Here is a 16,547-nt window from a genome sequence, read left to right as displayed (position 1 = left end):
CTATTTACAAATGTTTTGTTCAAGCTGCTTCCATGTATTTCCTAAAGGAATTTGATACCCTCTCTTGGCAATTTCTTTGGAGTGGTAATTCATCAACAGCTAAATAGAGCCTTGTTAAGTGGGACACTATGTGCAGGCCTAAGAATGAGGGTGGACTTGGTTTACGTTCTGCTATTTTAAATGGGGAAGCTCTTGTTGCTAAGTTATATTGGTGTTGGTGCACTACTCAGAATTAACTTTGGGCTTGTATTCTCACCCATAAGTATCTTCCAAATGTTAATGTGTTTGGTGTTCCTCACTTTCCTGTGGAGGGTCGTGGTTCTATGATCTGGAATACTTTGAATTTGGGGGCTTAGTTGGTTAAGAATGGGCTCTTTTGGATTTGTCATACAGGGTCTCTAGCTCTTTTTTAGTTGGATTCCTAGGATGGTCATCCTCCTATCCTTTCTACTCATCCTCATCTTCAGTCCCTTTTTGATATGTTTACTATTGTTGGTTGGGATACTGTCGATCATTATAAGATTGCTCATAATGGAGGGTTGGTGGCTCGTTTTTGTTGGAAAAATCCTTCTAAATGGCCGCTTGGAGGTTCTGCGGAAGATAGAAAAGAGCTGGATCAAATTCTTGAGGCTCGTGAGTGCACCACCTTGGTGGGGAATGATGTTTTGGCTTGGGCAAGTAATGATTTGTTTGGAAAGTTTTCTGTTTCTATTGGCTATGTTGAGTTGGTGTGACAGACTTTTGGGGACATTCAGGTCCCTTGGTGGAAGCAAGTTTGGTATAAGTTCTCTTGGCCAAAATGTAATTTTTTCATGTGGTTGGTGGTTCACAACCGGTGCCTCACCTGGGATAATTTATGTAAGCGTGGTTTTCAAAGCCCCTTGATGTGTGTGTTGTGTTATAATAGTGAAGAAAGTGTCTCTCATCTCTTCTTTTAATGTTCCTATACTAAACATATTTAGCACTTTTGGTGGGAGTTGTGGAACCAATCCTGTTGGCATGTCTCTTGTTTGGTTGAGTTTTTTGCTCGTTGGAGCAAGGCTCCAGCCAAAACCTCTTTTCTTCAAGTTGCTCAGTCTCTTGGCCCTTCTTTAATTATTTGGCATATATGGTTGGAGAGGAATCATTGGATTTTTCAAGATGTGTTGCTGGGAACCCACCCCTTGTGGTGGAAAATTCTCCACTCTTTGGGAGAAACTATTTCTGAAAAATGTGATTTGTTTGCAGCTGTGGATCCAGGTGATGTTAGTTATTACAACCGGCTCCATCTTCCTCCCCCACAACGCCAACTCATGAGAAATATATGTAGACACCCTCTTCAGAAGATAAATCGGGTGGGGAGGTGGTGTCCTCCTCAACAAAGAATTCTAAAAATTAACGTGGATGGGTCTTCTCAGGGAAACCCTAGTCCTGCTAGTATTGGCGGCATTGGTAGAGATAGCTTAGGGATCGTTCAATTTCTCTTTTCTATTTATAAAGGTTGTCACACTAATAATTTGATGGAGGCTCTCACCATTTTATTTGTTTTGGAGTGTGCTCGTGTTCTTGGCTGGAGTAGGCTCATTTACCAATATGATTCTCAAGTGGTGGTGAATTTGCTGACTCGACAGTATTCTACAGATGTTAGCTGGCAATTGAGTTTAGCTGTTAACCAGATTCTTCATTGTGTGATTCTTTGGTTTATGTTTCTTTCACGCATATCCCTAGGGAATGGAATGGTGTTGTTGATTGTCCCGCCAAATGGGCTTTTGAGCACATGTATAATTGGTATATCATGGATAAGGGTCAACTACCCCTTGATTTGTCTCATCAGTTAGATCACGTAGTGGATCTTGACAGGGTTGTTTGATGCCCTTGCTTTGAATAAATTTTAACCCCTTCTTTATTTTCAAACAATTTATTCAAGTCGTTTGAAAACTGAATTTAGTATTGGATAAAATATGTAAAAAGTTAGCAAACATTTGTCAAAAAAAACAAAAATCTTATATATGTACCACACATTTAATACTTCATATAGATTTGTCACACATCTAGTTAGGATAATGATTATTGTTACAGTTTAGATTATGAAATTTTTCATAACGAGACAAGATCATAATCGCACATTATATATATTTAATTTCTATTATTATTATTATTATTATAGCAACAATTTTCAAGTTGCTTGAAAACTAAATTTAGTATTGGATAAAATATGTAAAACGTTTGTAAACATTTTGACAAAAAATATTTCTCATATATGTACCACACATTTAATACTTCATATATATTTGTCCCACATCCAATTCATCCTTCCTATCTCAACCACCCCAGCGACACAAGACGAGGGTTTCGCTCCTTATGGGAAATATTTAATGTCACGCATTTTGTAAAACCACACATATGATAATTAATATTAGAAATGGAAGTCTTGTGTATTGTCACGGTTATGTTTGTAAACATTAGTTTTATTGCTACATCAATGTTTGAATCATTTTAAAATTGAATCTAGTAGTGGATAAAATGTGTACTAATTTTGTAATTTTTTTGTAAATATTATATATATTTGTCACACATCCACTTCAAAAATATATTTAATATCACATATTTTAGAAAATCACGTATATGGTTATTAATGCTAAAAAAAAACTGCTATCAAACATTAAAAAAATAGAAATGGAAGTCTTATCTATTGCTAGAATTAAATATTCGTCTTTTAGTAAAGTAATACAAACTTGTTTTATAAATATATATTGATGTCCTTTCAACTTACATAGATGAGAACAAAAATTACATGCTTTACTACAAACGACTTGAATAAATAAGAAACATTGAAGGTCGGATTAGAAGTAACTATGTGAATAACACTTTGTTGTAGTGGTGTAAATACATTACAAATTCTTCAATGATGAGAATGGTATTACAACCATTATTCTCGTATTGGTCATGATAAATTTCTTTCAAAAAATTTGGAAATGCAGTTGCTATGTGTAAGCCTCCTTAACTTTTTTTGCAACACTTCCATTTGTAATATTTCTAGTTCTTCAACATCTTCAATCATTAAGACTATGTTTTCATATGCTTTGATGATTTTGTTACAATACTTTAAAATAGATCTTGCACATTTGTTCATATGGGTTTCAACAAGTTCAATTGAGTTTAAAGAGACATTTGGGTTTATAACAATTATTTCCGATTCATTTTGTGAAAAATCCATCATTTCAATTAATTGTTGACTACAAAATAAAATAAAATAAATTAAGTTAGTATTTAGGAATGATGAGAATAAAACTATCCATAAACAAAGAGAAAATAAAATTATAAAATAATGAAACAAACAATTAATACACTCAATAGTCATTGAAGCAAATTTGAATAAAATACAGTAAAACATTTAATAGTCTATGAAGCAAATTTGAACATAATATATTATATAAAACTTAATAGTTATTGAAGAAATTTTGAACATAATTTATTAAAACATTTAACAGGAATTGAAGCAAATTTGAACATAAACATCTAATAGTCATTAACGCAAAATTGGACATAATGTATTACATCAGCAAATAATATATTTATATTCATTGAAACAAATTTGAAGATAATGTTTTACATCAAGTAATATTGTATTACTTAATAGTCATTGAAACAAATTTGAACGAAAATTTACTAATCAATTGTCTTCTAAAAATTTGAGTTAGCTTTCTTCAGCCTTCCGCTTGAAAAGTTGTTTGTCATTTTTCTTTTTTATTTTCGTAACAATCATATGTGAATGACGATGTTATTTAGAGACCTTTCTATAGACTTTACACGAGATACTGCCATAAATGTCAATCATGTTCTTTCTCTTGGTCCTGTATCAATTGTGGCTTTTGAAAGTGTTAATCCCTTATATTTATGTATTGTCAATGTCCATGCCAATCTTAATGGTAATTGAAGTGTCTTGTCTCTCTGTATTGGTGTTATTGGAATTTGGATGATGATCTTCAAATGGTATTCTAGAATAATTGTCAAATCCAATCATCACATTTCTAGGTGGTTCAAGTGGAACAATTTTTAGTTCATAGACAATCTTTCAAATATACCCTAAAGCTCCATTTACAAGACTTGCGTGTATCTAAAGATTTGAAGTCAACACCACCCTCAAATTCTTATTGATTAGTAACTCTAGATCAAGCTTATCATTTGAACAATATTTTGTTATATTAACACTTCAGATGCTTCAATGAATAAAACAATCTCTTGTTATGATTATGAGCATCGTCACTTGTAGGGAACAAATGGATGACACTATCAAACTCATTGTTGCTTGCAAGATCTAAGCTAATAGGGATTCTCATCATAAGCAACTTCTAATCATCAAATTTTGGGTTTGCATCTCTTAGATTTGTCAAAAGTTGACAAAATATTTGTTGTCGAATGTGTTTCTCCATCTTGTTTGAATACTTCATCTAAAGTACTCATAGTTATGAATTCTTCCCTTTGCCTAAATCTATTGCTATTACATGTTGGTTTATTACTGACTAGAGGTAACTGCCCAATTCTCCAACCAAAATCATAGATATACTTGAAAGATAATCGATAAAAATTATTTTCAAACTATATGCTAATATTATATCAATCAAAATGTATTTGATATGTGTCATTTCTTCTTGGAAACTTGGAAGGTTCTTGTAAGCCTTGTTCCTTCTAGTTGGGCAAAATCTCTTATTAGGATTCTCAATTTTGAATGAATTGTAGAGACTCCTATATTAAAGGCTGCAACTTCTATTGGTGCAAGTAATAGAAGGGAAGAACGAAATGACATTGCTGCATTTTGAAGAGATCAACTAACGACAACAATTAGATATGACTTTCTCATTTTTGCTGTTCCTTGAATTATCATGAACAAAGGCACTCTTGGTTGATTGCTATGGTAGTGTGTCATAATTATGTTGATTGCCTTTTGTTGTTTGTTACTGAGGGTTGTGTAGTTAATGCATTGTGGTATATCATCATATACGAGACATCCATGATCCTTCATGTTGCTTATAAAATTGACTGCTCCAACTGTGTACTCTTCACCTTAATATTCATTAGACCAATTTGTATTTCTATCAATGTCTCTTCTCCCCAACATATTAATTTTAGAAAGTTGCATATGTTGACCATGATGTAGTTTAGATATAATTTCTCATTCATGCTCCATGGTATTTTCCTGAATAACTCCATTTTCTTCAATTTCATAATCATTGGTAGCTTCAACATTTTCTGCATTTGTTGTTCTTTCCACGTGCCAAGGACTATAATTAAATTACTCCCACTTTTCTTTTATGGAGTCATTATCATGACCAATATTTCTTTAAATGTCAAAAAATGGTTTTTACAGTAATAACTTTGATAAATAGAAGTAAATCCATTTATGTCTCACGTGGAGGAATGTTTAAAAACCTAGGAAAACTTTGACAATAGCTACTCTTTGTCTTGGCCCCATGTCTTCCCTTAAGAATGTGGAATTATCCATCCTATCTCTATTTAAATTTCTAGCCGATGTCATTTCCCTATTGATCGAAGCTTTTGGGATCCATATATTGGCCATTTTGGGATTAATACATCAATAATCTTCCATATGGTCCCTTTTCTTGCATCTCATATTTCTATTTTTTGGATCAAGTGGTCTTTGTCTACACATAGTCTCAATTCTTTCAGAATTTGCCTCACCCACAATTTTTAATCGAGCATATGAATACAAATCACTTTCAATTATATTTGCATCAATGTTGATAAGGGTTCTGAGAGATCTTTCGAACTTTTCTAAGCACTCCTCAAACCACTATTCTTTAGGCAAATTGTATAGATGAATCCATAATGACCAATTGTAAGGGTTTAGTTTTACTAGATTGAAGTTAGTGTACCACTTTTGCATGTAGTGTGGGTTTTCTCCCATCATCTAAAGGCATCTCTAGAGTACCCTTTCTCTTTCTTCTTAAGAGACAAAAATAGCAACAAAGAAGCCCTTTGGCAAAAAATTAACAATTTCTTGGGTTTCTCGTTTTTCAGATGTCCATGCCCTAATTCTCTTTCTCTCAAGTTTGGATCCTATAAATCAACATATGACAACTAATTCTTCCATCATTGCTACATCACCCACAAGTCCTTTGAGACATCAACGATTTGAATGCCATTGTGTTGTTCTACAAAGTATCCCGAGGGTTCCCGTGCAAGTCGTCCTCTATCTCCATTCAAATCCTTTCCCTCACGACAGGGGCTTTCTCATTGAACTCTTTTTGCCTGTGTAAATCTTCTTGCTCGCACAATTTTTTTTACTATATTTTAATTTTTATATACACGATAACAAACACAAGTTTCTTTAATGCCATTTTATAGCTCATCTTATATTTCTTTTATCTATGATTTGTTTACTTTATTTTTATTTAAAGATGTACTCTTTTTAACTTTTGTATCTAAATTTTAATTTTACTTTTATATTGTGTATAACACTTTTCAATTTAATAACATTTTTGATAATAATTAAAAATTTTAATAATTACATATAAATATATATTATTAACTAAACTTCTCACATAAAAAAATGTTAAAATGATAACAATTTTTCAAAAATAAAAATAAAAATAAATAATTGAAAACTAAACTAAAATAAAACATACACATTTACGATATACATAGAATAAAACTCAATTAAAAAAATATTTTGTAAATATAAAGAATTTCATTACTGTGTCAAAATCTCTTCAAATTTAATGGTTTTTCTGCTGCGTCAAGGCGGTTGTTTTAACTTCCTGAAGTAATAGGAAGACCAGTTTATATTGGAATCATTCCCAATGGCAGGTCTACGTCTACTTGACAAACTGCGAAAGGTAAGAGCATAGATTTATCTTCTCCCGAAATGCATTATTTTCAACCGCCTATTTTTTTTCTTGTCGGCTTAATGGTGGAATGCTGCTACAAATCATTTGATTGGAAGACTTCAAATGTGATGGATCGGCAACCAACTCGAAGTATTGATCATTTATTTGTTGTTATTTCTACGCTATCCTGGGTTTTGAGTGTGTCTGGTATGTTGTAAAATGAATACAATTACTCAATTTAGTATTTGGTCACCAGAATGCCAATGTTTGAGGCTTGGAGTATTCTTGTAGTCACGAGAACAACTTTTTTAAAGCCTTGTATGAATTTATTTCATCCGCGTTTGTTCTCAAAAGGACCATTGCGCATTGCAAATAAGCTCAATGTTTTCGTCACATGTCTAAATTGTTGCCGTGTTCTTTTTTTCCTTATTGTCAAATTGTTTACACTTAACCCACAATCGATTGAAGAATGTTTAGTGAAGCTCAGCTGGTTGAAGTAGCGTCATCATCATGTCAGTTGTTCTGTTTTGCTATTAGTATTATTCCATAGTAAGCTGGGACTTAGTTGTTGTGCTCATGGATAAACCTAACTATTTTAGGTTACTGTTAAGAAGTTGGTATTAGTCTTTCGAGGCAGTTTGTTGGTGATTAAATTCATTTATAGTAGTATATTGAAGTGTTATCATATGGGTGCAAGAACTATATGAATATGCACTTACATTCTTTTATAAATCTTTCATTTAACCGCCCGTGTTAACATTTTTGTACTCTTGGGTTTTAGTTAGGGTTGCCTTTTCATTCAATAGAAGTAATTTTATCGAATTGAACTTGAGCTGATTCAGAGTCTTGTAGGTTAGATTAAGTTATCCCTGTGTGAATAATGATATATTAAGCAATATTTTTCTTAGAGTGAAGGAATTACATAATCTCAGTCTTCAAAGTTGCAAGTAGGCAATAATATACAAGAAAAATGCATGGTTAGCTATAAAGGACCATTCAACAGGAACAAATTTATCTAAGTTTTACTCTATCTAGTAAATAGAGATTGATGGACGGTGTATCAAAATTATTAATGCATCCAAATAACCTAGGGGAGCAATATTAGACGGAAAATGTCTCATGTCATATTTCATCTTCATCTCACAACATATTTATTATTTATTCATATGCAGATACAAAGGAAACAGATATTTTAATGAGATTGGATCCTTTAAAAAAAATTCTATTAGCTGTTGGTTATTGCAGACACATATGCATGGATGGTCTAGAGGGAAAGGATTAAGCCTTAAGGGAAAAGCCAAAAGAGGAGGTTAAGAAAGTGATTACAGTAGATGAGAACAATGTTTATAACTTTGTCTCCTCCTAAAATAATTAAGATATAAATTTTAATGATAAATAAATTATTGCAAGAACTAACGTTGCCAAAAAGAAATAAATTTCTCTCTCCCAAGAGTCAGTGTTGGATGCTATTTAGGAGAGTATGGTAGGTTAGCTAAAACGAATATATTAGGATACATATTCAAGGCACAAAGCATCTCATATGTGATAGTAGGAGAAACAAGAGATTGTTGATGAAAATTAGGCCCTTGCTATGACCAATAGTTGTAAGACAATTGGACATCAAGGAAAGAAATGTGTGCAAGAAAATTTCATTAGTCTATGGAGACATTACCTGCAGCCTTGGGGTATATCTTTGATGGGTTCGAAATCACAAGTGACTAATATTTATTTATATCTAGTCTTTTTGAAATTTTTAATATGTATTTGATTAGAAGTACGATGGCAATCAATTTTTTTTCCATGGAACTAGTGAATATTTTAAGCATCTAAGCGGAGGCGATTCATTTTAGGTTATTATGAGCATAGTTATAGTGCACAAGAAAATGAAGCACAGATGTTAGTTATCTTATAAAAAATTAATATCTTCTAGAGTAACACCCTACTCCCCTCACCCACCTCCCTTTGTGAATGGCTGGAAGCTACACGGGATCAGGTTTTCACCTTTAATCCAATGAACATTTGATTCAGTTTTAGGTCCTTAATCTGTATAATTAACAGCTCACAGGCTCACCAATACAAGATGAGAAATCATTTGTGCAATTATGATCTCCACGATTAGTGGTTTGCACAAATAAAAATGTTTTTGGGAAAAGAAGAAAAGCACATAGATTATGAATCTGATGCAAGCTTGAAAAAGTCTTTTCCAACTCCCATCAAGCAAAGGATGGGTTATGAAGGATACACAATCTGAAAAGGGGTTTTGGTGGTGCTTCTATTTATTGAATTATTGTAAGAATATTCTGCTTGTGAAACTTTTCTACTAAGCACCTCAAAATGTCTCCCAAACTCCTGTTTACAACAACTCTTTGCCCATCCGTTTGAGGATGATAAGCTGAATTGAAATTTAGCTTAGTATCCAATTTCCTCCAAAATGTTGGTCAAAAGTGTCCCACAAATTTTGTATTTCTAGCCGAGACTAACTCTTTGGTAATATTAAACCATGAAGTCTTACTATCTCCTTAAAGAACAAATTTGCAACATGAGATGCATTAAATGAAATTTTACATGGACTGAAATGGTCCATCTTAGAGAATTGATGAACAACAACATAAATTGAATCTTTAGCTCTTTGTGTTCTAGGCAGCCCTAGTATGAAATCCCCAGTGTTCAATAAGGATCCATCCCACACACCTTCCCCTCCCCCCCCTCCCCCAAAATAAAAGCCCCATGTTTGTAGGACAAGGATGTTCTCGTGACATGGGGACTTGGAGGGGACATCCCCCCACTGTACCACCACCGCTGTTCAAGTCTCTTGAACGTTTCCAGGATGTCTCCCTTTGGTTTGGGGACTCTAGAATGCCCGCAAGATGTTCTGGAAACTTCAAGGAGTCTCCCAACTATTTTGGGCTTTGCCCCCAAACCCTTGTAAGGGGCACTGCCCCTTGACCCTATTGGGTGCTTTGCCTCCAAACCCCTGAAAGGGGTGCTTCCCCTTGACTTTGCTAAGGGCTCTACTCCCAAACCCCCGCAAGGGGAATTGCCCCCAGAGGCTTATATAACTTTGTCATATTGTGCAGAATCATTTGGTTTCTAGCTTATTAATATTTAGATAATAAAGCAAACTGGCATTAGTTTAATTATTTATGGATGGATTTTAGAGTGAATTCCTGGTATTATCTATTATAGACATCTAGACCCCACCACATCTTCTAATATACAACTTTTAGAAATCATTATAGGTGTTTTCATTTCAGAGCCATATAATATGTAGTATTCTTATTCATTCTTTATCTATGGATCCTGTTTCTATATCCATGTTTCTGCTTCATTCTATATGTGGATCAAAGTTTTATATTTAATTGGATAATGTGCAATTGAAGCGTGTGATAGCTGAAAAGAAATGAGTAAGCTTATTGTAAAGTTTGTCAGCTTGTCCAGAGTCACTTGTTTGCTTACTTTTTACTAATTAGATAACAAAGAAAACTAGAATTGTGGTATTATAAGCTATGGATACCTTTTAGGATAAATTCCTTGTATTGTCTAAGCAGAGACTTGCATATCTCACTGGGTTTTCTGATATGCTACTTCTAGATGTCATTGGACATGTCTTCCTTTCAGATATATATAATATGTGGTCTTTTTTAGCATATTTGATCTGTAGAGATTGATCCTCTCTCTCTCTCTCTCTCTCTCTCTCTCTCTCTCTCTCTCTCTACACACACACACAAAGACACATTCAAGTTCTATAATTGACCATATAACGTGCCATTGAAGCATGTGATAACTGACAATTATACATGTAAGCCTTTGGTAAAGCAATCCTCTAGTTACAATTTCAGCTTCTTACTAAGCTGCAGGTGCATTGTTTTGCTGCAGCTCTGGGAAACTTTCCCCTCCAAAGCTGTGTTGAGTAAAACAGATCGGAGGCAAATGCAACATGAAGCTGATGTGCATCGACTTTTCCTTGCTACAAGGTATGTTGTATTATTTCTCAAGGCCTTGATTTTTTTACTTTTGTATAACTTAATATCAATCCAATTTAAAATCTCTCAGGAGCTCATTCTACAAATTGATGCATTGCTAGAGATGAAGTATATAGTTATAAGTCTGATCCTTGTTGATTTCCTTATACCTTTTCTGTATAAACTGTTTAGACATGAAAATGCTTAAGGACATTCCAAAATGTCACACTTCTGGACATAGCGGACAAAATCAGAACCTTGCTGGTTATTTTTTATGCAATTGAAAAGGAAAAAGGTAGCTCTTTAGATCACCACCAAGTGAGATACCAATTTAGTGTATGAGTCCCCCCCTGTGGAACCCTACAATGTGATTGTTCTTTCATTTATCTCATATATTGTTTAAATTTTGTATTCCTAGTTTTTCACCTCATGACTATGCTCAGTAGTAAACTCAAACTTGTAATTCCATCTACAGCTGGAGTGCATATGCATTATAGTTAGTCTGAGGCATGTAATGTACTTAATATTATTTATTAGAATGTGGCCAAAATTTTCCACTTCAAAGTGTATTCCTGTGCTAGCCATGATCATTTTTAAACTATTATAAGGTCAAAGGCAAAAGCTGATATTTTCAACTAATTTGCATATTTTCCAATATCATACAAAAGAAGATAGCATGTTTGGTCGGATGTTGATGTCATTGAGTGACTAAAATAGGTAATGGGACACAATGTACACCTTGTATAAATAGCAATAAAAAGGTGCCAAAAGGATCCACCCGTTTTTTATATTGGGCTAGTAAGTTTACTGATATATTGTAAAATAGAAGGCTACATAAAACCTTTCTGATGTGTCAGATCAATCCAAATAAAGGTCTATTGAACCCACCAAACTAGAATTAGTTGAGAATCAAAATGAAAAGATCTAAGTCAATAGTTTAAGCCCCATTCAAGGAGATTTCTAAGTACACAAAAACAGTTTTTAGAACCCTTCAAGGTGTTCATGATTAGCATGAGAAGAATTAACATAAAAAAAACATCACTCATGCCAGGGGTCCTCAAGCCTCTCATATATGCTGGTTGCATTAGCAATTATGTCTTGCACTGTACACTTAATAATGGCTTCAACAACCTTTGGGTATGCTCCACCATAATCAATAGTAAAAAGAGAGATATATCAGCCTGTAAAGCGGAAAAATCGAACCCTAGTCGTTCTCCCCTCCCCAACTCCAAGGAGAGAGAAGGGAGAGTCACTAGGGTTGATGGTTTTCACTTAGGAGAGACTTTACATTCAAAAGAGGGGTTGAAACCCACAAGATCCAATCCCACGCAATGCAAGATTGGATTCTAAATGAGTTTCAAGGGTTGTGACATCAAGGATACCCTCTTTTGTAAAGAATGTAGATAGAAAGATTGAACTAGGAATGCATGTAAAGTAGGAAAGATTCGCTTATAAACAGAGATAGGGATATGAGATGAAGCTGCCGACCTGGAATTAGCAGTAAAATGTCGAGACGGTGCTGTTCTGCAAATTTGAGCGAAAGTTGACGGCGTGCACACGGTCCTCCGAAAAATCCGTGAAACGAAGGTGGATCTGTTCGTCTCTGCACAAGGATTCCAGATCTTCAATTACAGCCGCGTACCTGCAACCTACACACAGAAAAGAGAGGACGATTGGGGGGTTAGGGATGAGGGGTTTGCCTTTAGGTCAAACCCCGGTTTTGGAATTAACCAAGAAATGAGAATGCTGTAAATGTAAATGTTTGTAATGTAAACAAGTATTGATACCTTGTTGTAAGAATGTTTGTATTCTTACATGCGAAGGTGTAATGTATGTTATGCGTTATGTGTTGTAAGTGATCTCCTCTTCAATGGTTGAATCCTTGTCTTGAATGCAACACCTAGCCTTGAATGGAGACTTAGAATGCTCAATTGCTTGAAGGAATGCTTGAATGTTTGAATATCGCTTCCGCCTTTCGCACACATATGTCTTTTTTCTCCCTGTCTTTCTAGGAGAGGAAAAGTAGTTTATATACTTGTCAATTAGGGTTGATAGACTGATTTTTCCGACCTTAGGCCGACCAGGAAACATTATTTTCCAATTTGCAAACTTAAAGACCCGATGCCCACAAGAGACCGGGCCCAAAATAGGGCCAGGGACCAGGGCGCTGGGCGCCATGGTCCCACCTCCCGGGACAGCAGGGTGCAAGGAGGGATCAGGCCAGGGTGCAGAGAAATGCAGTTTTTGGTGTCGTAAGCAGGTTTCGGGGTCTCCATTCAGGTTCAACGTTGCGCCGCCATCGTGAAGACCCAAATGCAGTCGAAATTGCAAGTGTCGCAATTTTAGGACGCTACACAGCCATATCAGACATTGAAGACCTTGACTTTGAAGTTTGAAGCCTCCGCCATGTTTTCATCTGATGTAGCATTTGAACCACCTCAAGTTTTGAATACTGTCATCTCCTTTCTAAACCACCGATAGTCTCAATTATGCAGGTCTATACAAGATCTAAATTAGCCACATGCTCCTGAGAAGCAACATCTGCGAGGTGAGCTGCAACATTTACCTAATTTTTATTTCCCATGTCAATATTTCTTTTCCTCAACAATAAGAAAACTATGGTAACTAAGACTTGCCTCATGTTAAGTATGCTCTGCCATTCTTTCTCAACCATCATTACCAACAGCCACCCCAAGATTGTGAGTATTCTCACATTTCATTTTGAAACATTATCACTCCTTGGGAAATAGACATGGTGAATGAAGGAAAGAAACATTATATAAAATAGCATCTCCATTGAGGAACTCTTTGAATTCTAAATGGGGCCCTTGCAGCAACAATCTAACTTGCAATGCAAGAATAATAGTCACACCTTATCTGCTGAAGCCAGTAGGAGACCGGATCTCACCCTTAAAACATGAGCATATCTTGGCATCCAAAGAATACATAGAGCTTCAGTTGAACACAGTGGCCACAAATTCCTCATTCAGGAACAAAGTTTCCTATCTGCTAATTAACAAATAACCCCAAAGAGCACATAAGGAAATACATAATTTGAATTTCCTTATGTGCATACAATGAATATGACAGCAGAATTCTCTTGCAAACAGATCTAACAAACACAATTTAAAAAAAAGAAAAAAAATGATTAGGTTTTCCACGCACAAGGCAGGGCAAACTTAAAACCCTAACTTAGCCAACACCTCTGCAAGTGCTAAACGTTGATGCAACAGAAGCCACCTAAAACAAGGTTTCTTTGGTTCCAAACAAAAGGCCCAAAGAACAGAAAATCGATCAACCTATCTTCTTGAATGAGTTTATATATTTAGGTTCTTATATGATTATTCTAATCTTTGTATAGGATTCCATACACATTATGTTTTTCATATTATTTGATTTGGCAATACATATCCAATAGTAAAGTTTTTTGACAATGTCTTTCTCAGCTATAATCATTTCATCAAGACTGCCTGTGAAAAAGAGCCAGAGGAGATATGCGATCTTGCAAGCAGAATCTCATTTCAAGATCAACAGAAGCAAGTGCAAGAATATATACATGTTCAAATTCAGGCCATCTGCCAAGCTATGGATGATATGTTGATTTGGGATGAGCAAATGGAAAAACCAAAAACTGCCAGCACACCGATGAAACAGAATGCTCGTCGCAGCGGCCTTAGTTTTGCAGTAGGTGCAACTGCAAACAGGACATATCCAGATATGACTGGTAAGAACATAGAACTAATGTTTGTAGCTCCGTGTATCCAAAATGATTGTTATACAGATTCTATTGAACAGATAGCTTTTCACACTTCTTTGTATTCTGTAATGCCTAAGAAAAGATGGAAGTTCAAATCTTTTTACAATCCCAATATTTCTAAGCTGAAATGCTCAAAGTAAACTGCTGCTCTTAAAAAGCCACGTTGCGATGAAGTTGACCTCATTGCTGATCATGCATTGCAACGGTTGTTGCTGTTAAAGGCAGTCAGTAAGTAATTATCACAGATTGTGAAAGCATTTTCAGAAATAGTAATGCAAGGAAAACAGTTTTTACCATGTGACTTTCTTAGCCCACCCTCTGTCAAGAGTAATGATTTTCCTTATAAATAGTTTGATGTATATATTTGTAATTCCTACTTTGTTTATTTTGCAGAACAGCTGTTGCTGCTACTAGGTCTATGAAAAATGTGGAATTGTCTAGTGCTTTGAAGGAGCGCATTGGATACACTCTTGAGTTGAAACCATCACAAGTATGCCATGAGAAAGGAGGCCAAGGGCTATATTTGAGCGGAAAAGCTGGGATTGGAGCTGTTGTCTCATTTTACCCTGGTGTGATATATTCCCCATCTAATTACCGCTACATCCCAGGATACCCACGAGTTGATGCTGGAAATCCCTATTTGATTTCAAGGTATGATGGAATAGTTATAGATGCCCAACCTTGGGGAACAGGAGGTGAAACCCGTGAATTCTGGAATGGCATTTTTGATAGGAGCACAACAGAATTCTCTAGGAGTAGTCAAAGAAATAAGGCAGATGTTTTGTGGCAAACACTAAGCAAGCCAAAGCAGAACATGTCGCTAACAAAAGGTGCTGTTGTGGAGAGAAGAAACCCCCTTGCTTTAGGACATTTTGCTAATCATCCAGATAAGGGAATGCAACCAAATGTGATGATTTGTCCATATAATTTTCCTTTATCAGACACAAGAATGAGAACCTACATTCCTAATTTACTGTTTGGCAGTGAAGAGGAAGTGATAATGGAAAGATATGGTTCGTTCTGGTTAAAATCGACATCTGCAGATGATATTAATGTGTCGGTTCCTCCAGCAATACGTACACTTGTCCTTGTGGCAACAAGGCCAATATGTGATGAAGAAATATTTTTAAATTATAGATTGAGTAACCCTAAAAGGAGGCCTGATTGGTATCATCCAGTTGATGAGGAAGAAGATCGACGGAGATGGAGTTGACTTTATTCATTACAGGAAAATAAATTGAGATCATCTATTATTTTTCATGCATTTATCAAAATTTCTGAACATCTTGTTATAAGAAAGGTCTAGTTATGCCAATAGCAATCTCCATTGGATTGTTTGATGAGATAGTCTAGAAGGCATCTTGCTTGAATTTAGCTTTGGCATAAACATTCTCAATTGAAACCTTTGACAGATGAGTTCTGGCTTCGTAAAATTTGTGATTTCTCAGCCATGTTGAACCTGAGTGCTTCTTCATGTTTGTTTTTGATTTTGATTGCTTCTGATGATTTTTAATATATAGAAATATATAATTATATTTTATTTATGCCTGGACTGGTGGCCTTCTGAGCGTGGTGAACAGGAATTTTGCTTAGAATGAAGGTGAAGAAACATTATTTGCCACATAAGGTAGGAAGACTATTGGGATCTTAAGAAATGTAGACAGGATAGCTCAAAATACTAAAAGATCATTTAAATTATTTGTGACCTGTTTATCCTAAGGTTAGCTAGATTTCATTGCTTAAATTTTCATCATCTTCTAGGTTGGAAGTTTTCTCAGCCTCACACCACTCAACATGGTCCGATTCAGATATATGGGCATGAGACAATATAGTGTGCTCGTAAATGAATACTTTTATGCATGTGTGTTCAAAATGATGTTTGTTTGGAGTATGCTTGTCTTTGACTTTGTTTTTAAGTGGATTTCAACTGTAAAGTCTTGGAGTTGAATAGACTTGAAGCAGTTCTTAAAATTGATGGTCATTTGGATCTTTTTTTTGTTA

The 16,547-nt window shown here is 35.0% G+C and overlaps 1 protein-coding gene across 3 annotated transcripts; it reads left to right on the top strand.

Moving 5' to 3' along the window:
• The first annotated feature begins 6,689 nt into the window (after window positions 1-6,689).
• LOC131048634 (uncharacterized) lies at window positions 6,690-16,009 on the top strand. 3 transcript variants are annotated; one of them, XM_057982673.2, is made up of 4 exons: window positions 6,690-6,836; window positions 10,704-10,801; window positions 14,236-14,513; window positions 14,945-16,009. In XM_057982673.2, exons 1-4 carry the CDS (start codon window positions 6,801-6,803, stop codon window positions 15,757-15,759), a joined length of 1,227 nt encoding a protein of 408 aa, XP_057838656.2. In that variant the 5' UTR covers window positions 6,690-6,800; the 3' UTR covers window positions 15,760-16,009. The 3 variants fall into 3 exon arrangements, with proteins under 3 accessions (XP_057838656.2, XP_057838657.2, XP_059063512.1); XM_057982674.2 differs by lacking the exon at window positions 6,690-6,836 and adding an exon at window positions 6,846-6,977; XM_059207529.1 differs by lacking the exon at window positions 6,690-6,836 and adding an exon at window positions 6,898-7,034.
• Window positions 16,010-16,547: the final 538 nt, after the last annotated feature.

The sequence above is a fragment of the Cryptomeria japonica genome, chromosome 6 (genome assembly GCF_030272615.1).
Source record: "Cryptomeria japonica chromosome 6, Sugi_1.0, whole genome shotgun sequence".
Lineage (NCBI taxonomy): Eukaryota > Viridiplantae > Streptophyta > Pinopsida > Cupressales > Cupressaceae > Cryptomeria > Cryptomeria japonica.
The sequence above is the reverse complement of the archived record's forward strand: the minus strand, read 5'-3'. Positions and strand labels throughout refer to the sequence as shown.